This window comes from Tuber melanosporum (genome assembly GCF_000151645.1).
Source record: "Tuber melanosporum whole genome shotgun sequence assembly, scaffold_76, strain Mel28".
Classification (NCBI taxonomy): domain Eukaryota; kingdom Fungi; phylum Ascomycota; class Pezizomycetes; order Pezizales; family Tuberaceae; genus Tuber; species Tuber melanosporum.
Window position 1 is genome coordinate 357,896 of NW_003299124.1, and position 12,108 is coordinate 370,003.

Consider the following 12,108-nt stretch of genomic DNA (forward strand, 5'->3'; position numbering starts at 1 on the left):
TTACCCTACTTAGGGTGGTTCCTAGGTATCGGTTCCTGGTATTCCTAACCATTCTGAAGGCTCAGCGCTCACTTGATATTGTGACTAAAGCTGCTGAAAATAAAGTTAAAAAACAATGGAAAGAGATTTCCAAGCAAATGCGGAAGGCTGTAAAAGACAGGAATAAGAATCAAAAGATTCAAAAACTTTTATTTCATGAGATTGGGCGTTCAATCAATAAAAGTCACGTTGAGCTGTCCATCATGTTGAGCTGTCCGGCACTCCGTAGGAGTGCCATCAATCTTTGCAAGTCGCCTATTGTCTTTCAAAGTGGCGGGAACCTTGGCACGGTTAGCCAAAATGACACAGCCCCCGCTGAGGAATTTTGAAGGAAAAGCCTATGATGCTACTTAGGCCAATTTACTGTATATGTTGTTTTGGGACAGCTGTAAATAGTTCAAATCCCGCATTTTGGTGTAAAATGCCTGTATGGTGGACGACGTTTGTCCTTGGGATCAGGCTCAATCGCCGCACCCAAATAAGGTTACGGAGAATTACGATGGTCTGGTGGATTACAAATTGCGGCTACGATTACCTACTAAGTGACGTATTAAAGTGCGTCCATCGTCTCTCCCTGTTTTCTTCTCACAATTGTATGTACCCCGCAAAATGAAAAGCGAAACCCGACAAGAGCAACACTATCCACCCAATGATCACTAACCCCACTCATACTCAGGAACCATTACCCAGAACCCGACAATCCGTCGGCCGCCTGCCTAGATAACCGATTTTGAACCTACAAAACCAGAAATCTCGTCTGACCCGATTGCCCGATGCGGATCTTCATCCCCCTTTTGGGAAGAAACCGCTCTTTCTTTCTCCGTCATGGCAGAGATTTCACGATCAGTCGGGCCTTTCCTCGATGATCAGTAACCTTCCCATCCGGACCGCAGAAAAACGAATTACGAGAGGCATGACACGATAAACGCGTTTTCTCAGGACGGCGTGATAAGAAAGGGAGTGTCTGAATGAGAAGTCTTTTGCACGCTGGCTTTACGACGGGTGTGTCCGCGCTAGGGGTAACGCCACAGGCATAATGACTTGTTCGCCCGAATCCTCACTTTGTGGCTGAGGAGGTAGGGGTGCGCACGAGGACGGGAGAAGATGGCCAGATAATGGTATTATGATATATTCCTTTCTCCCAAAATTTCTTTCCTTTTTCTAGCTCTTATTCCCACGTACAAGTATGCCGTTCCCGCCCACCTGATGGGAGAAGGGAGGAAACAGCACTACGGGGAGCAAGGCTTCAACACCGAACCTCACTTTTCCCAAACACCCGCCATTGAGCCTAGGATAGGAAAATCATCACGAAGTGCATCAATCCCAACGATGATACAACCTTCATTCCCCCCTTGTACTTCCACCACCTCTATCCTCAGGACAGCAACAGCGACGACAGCCATATCTGGCGAAAACCCCGAGCAAGAAACAAGGGAGCCAGTAACCCTCCTCTCCCTTCCCAATGAACTACTCGCAATCATTGTCTCCCGCCTCTCCGCCCCAGCCCTCGGTCGTCTCCTTCAAACCTGCAAACAATTGCACTACCGCCTAACCCCGCACTTAATGGAACGTGCGCGAGAGCCATGGTCCGGCCTGCCGCCGATCTTCCAAGCAACTGAGCGGGAGCACCGACCGCTAGTCAAACTCCTCCTCGCCCTCGGTGGTTCCCCCAACGCCGTGAGCAGTACGGGGTCTACGCCTCTACACCTCGCGAAAACCGCCGAGATGGCCGAAATACTACTATCTGGGGGAGCGGATATAGCAAGGCGGAATCGCCACGGTCTCACAGCACTGCATTATGCGAGCAGCGACGCGAAATTACTAGAACTCCTCGCGAAGCATGCGGGAAAGGAGGTCATCAACATGAAAGCGGAAGCGGGCGGTTATACCGCTCTCCACTGCTCTGTCAGGAACGGTGCGCGCCCCGTGAGGGTATTGCTTGCACATGGTGCGGATCCCAGGATCATGGACTCGTCCGGGCGAACGGCGTTGCACCTTGCCGCCGGGATTGGGAGCATGGACGCCATCAGAGAGTTACTCGGTCATGTGGACGTGGGTGTTCAGGATCATGGTGGGTGCACCGCGCTGCATTGGGCCGCCACGTGGGAGAACTGGGAGGCTGTTAGGACACTGGTGGAGGAAGGGCGGTCGCCGTTGCATTTGAAAAGTAGGGAGGGGAAGACAGCGAGGGATGTTGCGGCGGAGAAGAAGTGGGTGGATGGAGTTGGGTACCTGGAGAGGATGGCCACCAGGGACAATTCGTGAGTTAGTTGGGGGGTCATGGCACGGTGTTTTGTTATGGACGTGGGTGGGGGAGGAGTATGTTGGGGCAAAAGTTAATCAGTTTTATCGCGATATTCGTAGTTAATAATAGTGGGTACAACATGATAATATTATTATGTTAGCGTCACACTCTAATAAACAACTACCCAATCAGATTACTAGCAATTAGAAGGATTTCCCCAAGTGAAATTTGGATCTCTTATGTTGTCACTACATTGCCAAGTTCGATCTCAGTGGTCGAGTCGCGGATGACCTACGACTAAAATTCTGTTACCATAAGTTACCGGTATTTAACTTCACAAATAGTACAAATAGTGAATTCTCTTCGGAAGATAGGAAGCATTTCCCCAGCGCTACGACAGGCTAGAGGCCAATAGTACAAACTCGAGTCTAAGGAGGTGCGGTACCCCGGGCAGACAGAACGGGATACGATGGGAACGGCCCTGAGGTGATAGTCGGCACGTAGAGCAGAGCCGTGTCTAAGCCAATGTGTTTCTGTACTGTACTTGTACAGTAGACACTTCACAATGGCAGCACTGCAACGAGCGGTGATGCCCATTGGAATGGAAGATATCCGCTCCATCTGAGTCTGGGTGCCGGGTTGTTTGGTCATATCTGAGATCATCTTAGGAAGACATAGATCGGAGATGGGTAGTACCCGTACATGGAGTTCGCCACGTAATGGGGAAGGCTGCTACGAGAACTTGGATAAACGGACCACACACTGGGGAAACCATTTTGAGCTCGGCAGGCGGGATCGCCAGAGGTTATTAATACTACATAATCCACAACACCCACTCTCAACATCAGGAGAATATTGTAGAAAGTAAACATCACCACTCGCAGAAGGGTGACGGACGCCGCGAAAAATGGGGTATGAGGAAACAAATTTGGCCTCCGCAAAAAACCACCCCGGTGAGTTTCATTCCTTCGTCCACCTTTTTAGCCGTTATTTCGTCCTCTGATCCGCAAAAGCTAATCTCACCGATGTACTCGTACTTGTATGGTTTTGATCACTCAACGCTGACCTAGCCAATAGAATTCATGAACCGGGTACTGTAGCTAACTAATCGATATTTCTTCCGGTGGTGATACTTAGTACTACCGCCCTACCGGTATTCAGCTCCAGAGTGGGGTCCAGAATTCAGATGCAGGTAGCGCAAGATCTATGACTCTCGGACGATCATTTCTCACTAGGGAATGGGTTGTGGTTAAGTGCCGAGCTACACCGCTGCTGATTTTTAATACCGGTACTTGTACAAGCAACCGAACCAAACGAGGGGATAAAGAGTGCAAGGGGTGCCAACCTGGGTTCAGAGATAGAATCACTCGCGGTCTATGGGGGGCACCAGATAATATCAGTGCTGATTCACTTTCTACAATGACCCCCTCCCTCACTTGCTCATATATCACTTCACACATCTACGCCCTCCACCTCCTCCTTTCCACCACCCTACACCTCATCCTGCAAATTCTCCTCTCCCTCCTGTCACTCCCTACGACACTTCATACCCATCTCCTCCATCATGGCGCGAAATACCTTGAAGAGCACTACCACACGCCAGACGCTTTCGCACTAATCACCGGCGCTACCGACGGGATTGGTCGGGCGTTTGCGTTGGAACTTGCTGATAGAGGGGTATCTCCTACTTCTCCCCTTCCCTTCTATCAATCTGAATCCCGTTAATTTGTATCAAAAGTGGAATATAATCCTCCACGGCCGAACACAAGCGCGGATAAACCCATTACTAGAACAGCTCCGGGAGAAGTACCCCCGTCAGGCATTCCTTCCTTTGCCCATCGACGCAGTGGATGCTCGAGCTGGGGGTATTGGTCAAGCACTGCTGATGCTAGAGCCGACCGTCCGCGTGACGCTATTGATCAACAACGCCGGCGCTATCCCACCTATAAAGGCGTTCTCGGAATTAAGTGATGAGGAGGTTATCGATAACGTGGCCGTGAACGCTACGTTCGGAGTGCTTGTCATTAAAGCGTTGATGAACGGGTGGTTTGCCAGAAGGGCGTGTGTGATTGGGATGGGGAGTGTTGGAGGTGTTATGACCTTGTGAGTTTCCACTGCGGGGGAAATTATAGCCGAATAAGGGGCTAAAGAATCGAGTGATAGGTCGGGAACTCCCACCTACTCAGCATCGAAATCGTACACCCATAAATTCTACGCATGCTTGCGGGCTCAACTAGCTTCCCCGCATCCAGCCTCTTCCACCACAACCTCCTCCGCCTCCTCAGCGGAGTTGGAAATACTCCCGATAATAGTTGGTGGAGTACGCACTAAAATGACGCCCATATCTGATGACGGTAATATATTCCTCGTGACGCCACAAGTGTTTGCCCAACACGCTTTGGCGAAGGTTGGACTTGGGCGGGAGGTTTATGGGTACTTCTGGCACGAAGTGCAGGTGTGGTGTATCACTATTTGGCCAGAGGAAGGGGGGATGAGGAGGTGGGTTAATTCGTTCATGATGCGCGGGGTGGAGAAGTTGAGGACTGAGGGGTGGAGAAGATTGAATAATGGAGGGAGGATGGTTGATGGGAGGTTGGTTGGGGGGATGTGAAAGCATTAAGGGCGGGTCTATGGGGGAACGATAGAATCAACGACGATTGCAACGGGTCCTGGGTATTGCGAATGCACAGGTCTGTAAATTGATAGTCTTAGAGTACGACAATAAATGCTACCAGATATTCCGACAGTGCTGTAAGCCATCCAAGTGGAGGAAAGAGGAGGAGCATCACCTGTGATCACCACATCATCGATATTAGACAGGAGGATTTCGGAGTTTTTTTCCCCTATGATACCTTATTTACTTTTGTATTTCCCTTCTCCGAGATAGAGATTTAATTAACTTGACTCTCTCCTCTCTTCTCTTCCTTTTCCTAATACCTTGCGATCATTCTTCCCGGCTGCCTTACACGGGACTTAACAACTATTACAGCAAAGTGTGCTTCCGGAGCCGAAGAAGGCTTTGCGCTCGACACCTGGAGAGGCCCAAAAGCTGTTCCTCCTTAGATAGACCCTGATGTGAGATCCCCAGTCGCTAGCCAGCCAGCCGCCCGAGTACTCCCTCAGGGAACGATTAGGGAATGATTGCGATGATCTAAGGGTGTTCCACCATGAGGAAGAGATATACAGGGGTACGATATATGAATCCCATAGGTTACCTCATGCTTATCACGTCTCGCGAAAACCCCTCGAGTACAAAACTTCACCGCTAGCGACAACCCACACCAATCTATCGTTCCCACCGGGTCGGCAAACAAGGATAATAGATGATAATATTGAAGTTCCCACCGTAGGTCCCCCCCCATAATCCTCCCCCCCGTCTTCCCCTTACTTCCTCCCGTAACCTTGCTCCGGACCAAACAAGAAGTCGGTGAGAAAAGCCTCATGCTTCAATTGACAATCACAAGCTCTGATAATCGGGAACCCACTACTAGAAACGAGCCACCCTGTAGTCTTCCTGTGTGTTGTTTGCTTGTTCGCCTCACTGACCGGGGGTGAGCGAGCACACTTGCGATATCTCTGCTAGACAGTTGGATAGCTAGGTAAGGGTACAAGTATCTCGATATGGAAAAGGGAGAGGGAGGGGGCGAAAGAAATACTCGGTCCCTCTCACGTGACTTCAGGGTTTTTCAGGAGATGTTTACTGGGGTTGTTAAGAAATTCCTCTACTCATACACCACACATAGTACTCGTAACTGGTGAAGTATCATATGATATGACACAGTAATCAGGGGCCCGCAGTCTAGGGTACGGTGGGGGTTGTGGGGAAGGTGCAATGGAAACTCGCGATAGAGTGCGTTTCGTGAAACGTAGATTGTCTGAGTGCTGGAGCGCATCAGCAGCGATTCCCGATCTACTCTTACTTGACAAGAACGATAAGTTATGGCATTAAAGCATTTGTTTGGAAACAAGAATTGAGAGCGTTTGGGTGGTTGGACGGAAGAAAATGTCTGAGCTGGGTGGAGTGGATGGATCGGGAGTTTTAGGTTAAGCTTTTGTATCTGGGCGGGGGAATGTTCTGATGGTAGGAAGGAGGAAGCCGGTATGATAGGTGAAAAAACGGCTTGGCGATACCCATGTTTTTTGGAAGATGGAAGAATTTGATGATCCACCCTCACCGTTTGGAATTTCCGCCATAATAAGTTAGCAAGTGAGACTTCTGATAGCTCGCGCTGATCATACCCACCCCAGCTTACTCACACAGAGGAGTTCAGCAGGAACTGGCAGCAGGCATCCCACTCACGAGCCCGAAACAATGCCTGCGCTCACAAAATGAGCGCTTTATCGTCGGTCGGGCCAGGATACCGGTAACGTTTCCAGCAAGAAATGCTCCCCACATTACCATTTGTACTATACCAGCCCTGACGTGGGGAGTTTCACCTTTGCCCTCTCTACGATAACTGACCCGCAGTTATTCCCTCTTGCCATTCTCAAGGATTCTACCGATCCGGTCCCAGTTGAGTACCATACCGGTACCGATACCCACAGGAACTCGTTAAATCCACTCACTCCCGATAGCCCTCGATCTCCACAGCCAGACGAGACTTAGGGAGAATGATCGGTGTTCTCCAGACATGGCACGGTACTCGAGTAGCAGGACGGTCGCCCTCGGGCGAGATGAGCTCGCTGGATCTCATTAAATTTAACTGGCATCAGTTATTGGGATCACCCGAGGTGCTAATCCTATTGTGGTTTATTACCGCGACTGGCAGGACCTGGTTGTCCATTTAACGAGTTTTTACGGGGATGCGAACTCAACCCCACCCCGACTCGCTTAATCGGTCCTGAGATTTCCATGATAGGTTATGGGTCACGTTTCCTGGGGGCATGACCTCACACCCTTTCTCACTACTTTTATTTTCTTACACCTTTTTGCTTTTTTTGCAGACAATGTGCCTTTGCCTTGACGAAATGGATGCCTTGCACCGTGGGGTGTGAGGCTGGGGTAGGAGTCAGTGCGGGAGAAGGAAAGAAGGAAGGGAGGAAGGGAGGAAGGGAGGAAGGGAGGAAGGGAGGGAGGGAGGAAGGAATAGAGGAAGGAAAGAATAGAGGGAGGCCGGGCGTGTGGGAAATAAATTTAAACCCCCTGGTTCCCGCTCCTCTCCCCTCCTGCGGCTTCATTTTGTTTATCTTTTCGATCGTTATCTCGGCTGTTTTGAAAGCATTCTATTTCGGCCTTCGGGATTATTCCATGATCCAGCTAGCACTGTCACTACCGACACAACAGACGGACCAGTACCATCAACTTATCATCCGGCCCCATTGATCTACCTACCTGTTCACTTAAGCATCCGTCAACCCTCTTCGCTCGATCAAATACCCCCGGGATGTCCATTCACAAAACTTCCACAAGCACCCTCTCCACAACCTACTCCTCTTCCTCCTTCACAACTCACTCACCGCCACGCCAATGCTCCACCCTAGACCCCCTAAAGCCTGAAGCTACTTCCCGTACCCCAGTTTACCCTCGGGCCCGTCCTCGTCAGCGAGCCAGTCCTTGTTCACGAGCCGGCACAACACCCGCCCGGAGCTGCCCCCAAACACAAACCGCGAAGCCAAAAAAATCCCTTCCGAAGAAGATCCTAAGTGGCACCGGTCAGGTCCTTGGCTTCTGTGCATGGGTCCTGTGCTTCTCCTGCGTTCTTTCAGGAGGCCGGGGATTTGATGAGAAGCATCCTCATCAGCCACTGTGATCGACGGCGGGGGGGGGTGACAGTGCAACCTTGAGGCAAGGCTGTTGATAAGACCAGTGATAGTTGCACGAGTAAATTTGTAGCTGGAAGTTCTGGGCGTTTGTCTGCGGTTCCCTTTTCTCTTTTTTTGACCTTCGGGCGTTTGGTTGCTTTTTCGCGGTGTTGGAACGGAAACCTATTCGTTGCTGGGACTCCGCTACTTTCCATTTTTCTTTTGGTTAGGTTTGATGCTTGGATTGGATGGCAACGGAGGTGGGCAGTGAGAGGAATCCGATCTACCAAAGGTAGCGATTTCTTGTATGATACTTTAGCATTAGCGTCGACGAGTAAGTCACCGCACGCATTTGATTCATCGCAGACCTGGCACATTTGAGGCCCCCCACGTTCTGGACATGTCTGGCCGCAGTGTTTCCGGGGCCCTGGCGCGAGATTTTATCTTGATTTCCGATTTCGCGGGTATGATGATGGTTGTTTTTAGAGTACTCGTGGGGTATCCTGTCAAATTTTGCGTGGTGTCAAATGCTCTATTATTGCCGCTATCCTATTTGCGCTTGGACATGCGGTCACACGATGTCACTCGAGATGGCCGGTCGCATCGCTCCGCAAATAGATGTGAAGTATGGGTTCAAGAATGTTAGAAATGATCCGTGATAAGTCAAACACTACAAGCCATAGACGGTATAGAGTATCTGCACAGCTGATTGCTGAGTACTGAGAGTGCAGAGGAGCTTTACTGAAAGCAAGAACCAGAGAGAGAATTAGAGATCAAACAAGAGTTGTATTAAGACTGACGTTGTTCTTGTTCAGATGTTGAAAAGAGCTTATCAAGAAGAGAGAAGAGAACTGGAATCAAAATAAAAGGAAAGAGTATAAGGAGAACAAGCGAGCTGCTTAACCACCGACATCCAGGTAATCCTCATGACCGAGCTTCCACAAACAATCCATAATTTCCAACAAAGAATGGAAAAGTGTTAACCATGTGGTACAGCAAATGCAACAGTGGGGGTGCAAAATTCTTATCAAGCTACTTAGTGAGTAACTACGAAGGAGTGAAAATAATAAAAGATGTAGGATAATATATTAATTATAGACAATAGTTTAAGAGTCTAAGACTTTGCAATGACTTCTATATGTCTTTGTAACATTCTCTTTTAATCCTGGAGTACCATAAGCAATACCTTCCTGGTATGCTCTCATCATTCTCTTAGTATGTGCCCAGAACTTCCAAATTAAGGTTGCTTCAGCTGATTTCAAACATTTTGGTTCCATTTTATGTGAGGCTCTAATATTGTACCCAAATGTTTGACAAGCATAGAGCTTTGCTGCATCCCAATAGAGGGATTTCGGAGCGTGGTGTTAGCTTATTTCTGGCTTGTTGTGATGGCAACTGGTCACATATTAGGGTTTTTGTTGCAATTAAGAGATAACATACACTTAGTTCTAGCTAAGCTAAATAAAGAGTTCATGAATTCGCTTACCACTCATAACAAGTCATCAACCATCATGTCTTTCTTGGTTATCATCAACCCTAATGACAGCCAAGCTATGGAAAGGTTTGTGAAAAATCAAAGAGTAAGATTTACATCTTCTAATCCAGTATAACGATAAATAAAGTAAGCAAATTGTGTTTTTCTTCATGACCGGCATATGAGCTCTTACTCACTACTTATAGAGGCTCTTTGTAGGCTTTCTATAGGCTCTTTGTGGGATTTCTATGGACTCTTTATAGGCTTTCTATGGGCTTTCTACAGGCTATCTCTGGGTTCTCCACAGGTGCTCAGCAGGGTTTCCAGACCCTCTACAGACTTTCAACATGGTTTCTCTATGCCCTTAATGGTTTTTCTACAAGTCTTCTACAGGCTTTCTACAGAGCCTCCTTGAGCTTTCTATAGGCCCTCCTTGGGCTTTCTACAGCTTCTTCCTCGGGTTTCTATAGGCCTTCCTTGAGTTTTCTACAGGTCCTTCTTGGTTTTTCTACAGTTCCTCCCTGAACTTTCTACAGGTTCTCCTTGGGCTTTCTACAGGTCCTCCTCAGGCTTTCTATAGTTCTTCCCTCGGCTTTCTACAGGCCCTCCGTGGATTTCATACAAGTCCTTCTTGGACTTTCTACAGGTCATCCCTGGACTTTCTACAGGTTTTCTTCTGGTTTCTCCAGGCTCTCCCTGGGCTTAGTTTCTACATATAGTAAATCACATCCAAGTCTTTATTATTCTCCTGTAGGTTTTCTGTATCCTTACTGCCCCCTTACTTTAGACTTATTTCTGACTTTGTACTACCAGTTTCTATCTAGCTTCTGATAGCACACTCTATCATATTATATTATATCCAAATGTCATAATCCTATTACTATGAGAGATGGGCGATTCCAACTAGAAAGGATTTTGTCCCTTGTTATAATCACAGGAGTTATTACAGCAACTGTTCCTATTGTTACTGGACAGAAGAATAGAATGAGAAGGATGAGAGAGTATCGATATCGAGTTCTCCTTCCAGTCCTGATTGGACAACCATTCAATCTTATCTCATATAATTTGACATAGCGCTTAGAGTTTTTAAGGTAAGTGATATTTTGTTATTACTTGCTATTAAGATATAATTTGCTAACTAAAATTAGATTTGGTCTATGAGAAATTCACGCTTTTCTTCCATATTTGCAACTTGATAAAATTCACTTCAGAAGTGGTTACATTGGTTCTCCCAAAACTGCAATTTGTGTACTACTCTATCAGCTATCAGCTTCTAATCGCTTAAAAGATGATATGAAAATATTTTATCACTCACTGTCTTGGATCTCATCAATTTTTAACAATATTGTGGAATACGTTATATTATGATACCAAAAACAAATGGTTTAGAATGATGAAAGACTGTCAGTAGCACAAGTGAAGAGATATATTAATTTAATTGAAGTAAAGAGTAGTGTGAAGGGGGTTTGGAGTTTCATCGATAAAACAATGTGGGCTATTTGTTGTCCTACAGTTCATCAACAACAGTTTTATTCGAGATATAAAAAGTTACATACACACAGGTTTCAAGCTGTGATGACTTCCGATGGTAATATTTCGTCACTTTCAGGCCCCTGGTTTAGAAGGGAGAGTGGTTGGGGAGTTTATTTAAATTCTGGTTTAGAGTTCTATTTGAGAAGAATTAATAATAGCCTAATACCAGAAGAAAGATGTTATTTATATGGAGATCCTGCATATACACTTTCTTATGGAATTATTGGAGGTTATAAGACAAAGGTTGGTAGGTTTTAGATCCTGTTTTAAAGGCAATTAATACACATATGTCAATTTTGTGGGTGAGTGTTGAACATGAGTTTGGAAAAGCTATGAGTTTGTGGTCATTTAATAGATTTAAAGGTGGTCTGAAGATTGCTCTATCACCAGTTGCTGGATACTTTCTCATAGCTGTTGTACTTTCAAATATTCACTCTTGTTTTTACGGAAATGAAACTTGTGATTAATTTCATTGCAATCCACCTTCCTTATCAGAATACTTGACATTACATGTATCATAATTTTTCTTGTACACTTAATATTTCTTTTCTTTTAAATTATCTAAAATTCTTGCAAGTAGCTGATTTGTTTTTTCCTGCTGCTCTTCAATCCGGACTGCTTGTACTCGATGCGTTTGACTTTCTTCAAATAAGCGCTTCTCCAATAAATCAAGTCTGTTTTCCATATCACTAATACGTGCTGTTTTCTTTGATACAGGCTCCCCCAACCTCTCTTCTTCCAATTTCACAGCATCTCTTATGCCTTTTACAGCAGCTACCATCGCTTGAGTGTCCTCCTGCTTAATAACCTTTTAACCTTTCTTTCTCAGTAACCTAATCTTTCTAATTGTATTATTTTAAGTAGCCTGTCTCGCACTATTACAGTCCTCTAGACCTTCGACTCTGCCCTCTTCGGTTTTGCTGCTACTACTGCTAGATAGGTAACGCTTCTGGTAGGCACTATGAAGCAAATTCGAATGGTGCAATTCAGTCTTGAGTGCTTCCTTTGCCACTAGCTCCTTTGGAAGCCCTGCCTTCTGTGCTCATCCTGCGCGTCATATCTTGCCGTCAAAATA

At 46.7% G+C, this 12,108-nt stretch overlaps 3 protein-coding genes; all 3 read left to right on the forward strand.

Annotated features, from left to right (window-relative positions):
* The first annotated feature begins 666 nt into the window (after positions 1 to 666).
* On the forward strand, positions 667 to 2,443 carry GSTUM_00010870001 (uncharacterized protein). XM_002841552.2 has 1 exon: positions 667 to 2,443. Exon 1 carries the CDS (start codon positions 1,603 to 1,605, stop codon positions 2,302 to 2,304), a length of 702 nt encoding a protein of 233 aa, XP_002841598.1. The 5' UTR covers positions 667 to 1,602; the 3' UTR covers positions 2,305 to 2,443.
* Positions 2,444 to 3,141: 698 nt separating this feature from the next.
* On the forward strand, positions 3,142 to 5,028 carry GSTUM_00010871001 (uncharacterized protein). XM_002841553.2 has 5 exons: positions 3,142 to 3,237; positions 3,362 to 3,380; positions 3,454 to 3,961; positions 4,023 to 4,387; positions 4,448 to 5,028. Exons 1-5 carry the CDS (start codon positions 3,192 to 3,194, stop codon positions 4,893 to 4,895), a joined length of 1,386 nt encoding a protein of 461 aa, XP_002841599.1. The 5' UTR covers positions 3,142 to 3,191; the 3' UTR covers positions 4,896 to 5,028.
* A 2,369-nt stretch (positions 5,029 to 7,397) lies between these two features.
* GSTUM_00010872001 (uncharacterized protein) lies at positions 7,398 to 8,663 on the forward strand. XM_052355832.1 has 1 exon: positions 7,398 to 8,663. The coding sequence occupies exon 1, from the start codon at positions 7,669 to 7,671 to the stop codon at positions 8,032 to 8,034; it is 366 nt and encodes a 121-aa protein (XP_052211797.1). The 5' UTR covers positions 7,398 to 7,668; the 3' UTR covers positions 8,035 to 8,663.
* Positions 8,664 to 12,108: the final 3,445 nt, after the last annotated feature.

What these genes read in the sequence shown, in the direction of transcription:
- GSTUM_00010870001 (XM_002841552.2), top strand. Translation starts at nt 1,603, where the DNA reads ATGGAACGTGCGCGAGAGCCATGGTCCGGCCTGCCGCCGATCTTCCAA.
- GSTUM_00010871001 (XM_002841553.2), top strand. Translation starts at nt 3,192, where the DNA reads ATGGGGTATGAGGAAACAAATTTGGCCTCCGCAAAAAACCACCCCG. An exon ending in TGGAACTTGCTGATAGAGGG is followed by an intron (nt 3,962 to 4,022) that starts GTATCTCCTACT and finishes TTGTATCAAAAG; the next exon opens with TGGAATATAATCCTCCACGG. An exon ending in GTTGGAGGTGTTATGACCTT is followed by an intron (nt 4,388 to 4,447) that starts GTGAGTTTCCAC and finishes ATCGAGTGATAG; the next exon opens with GTCGGGAACTCCCACCTACT.
- GSTUM_00010872001 (XM_052355832.1), top strand. Translation starts at nt 7,669, where the DNA reads ATGTCCATTCACAAAACTTCCACAAGCACCCTCTCCACAACCTACTCC.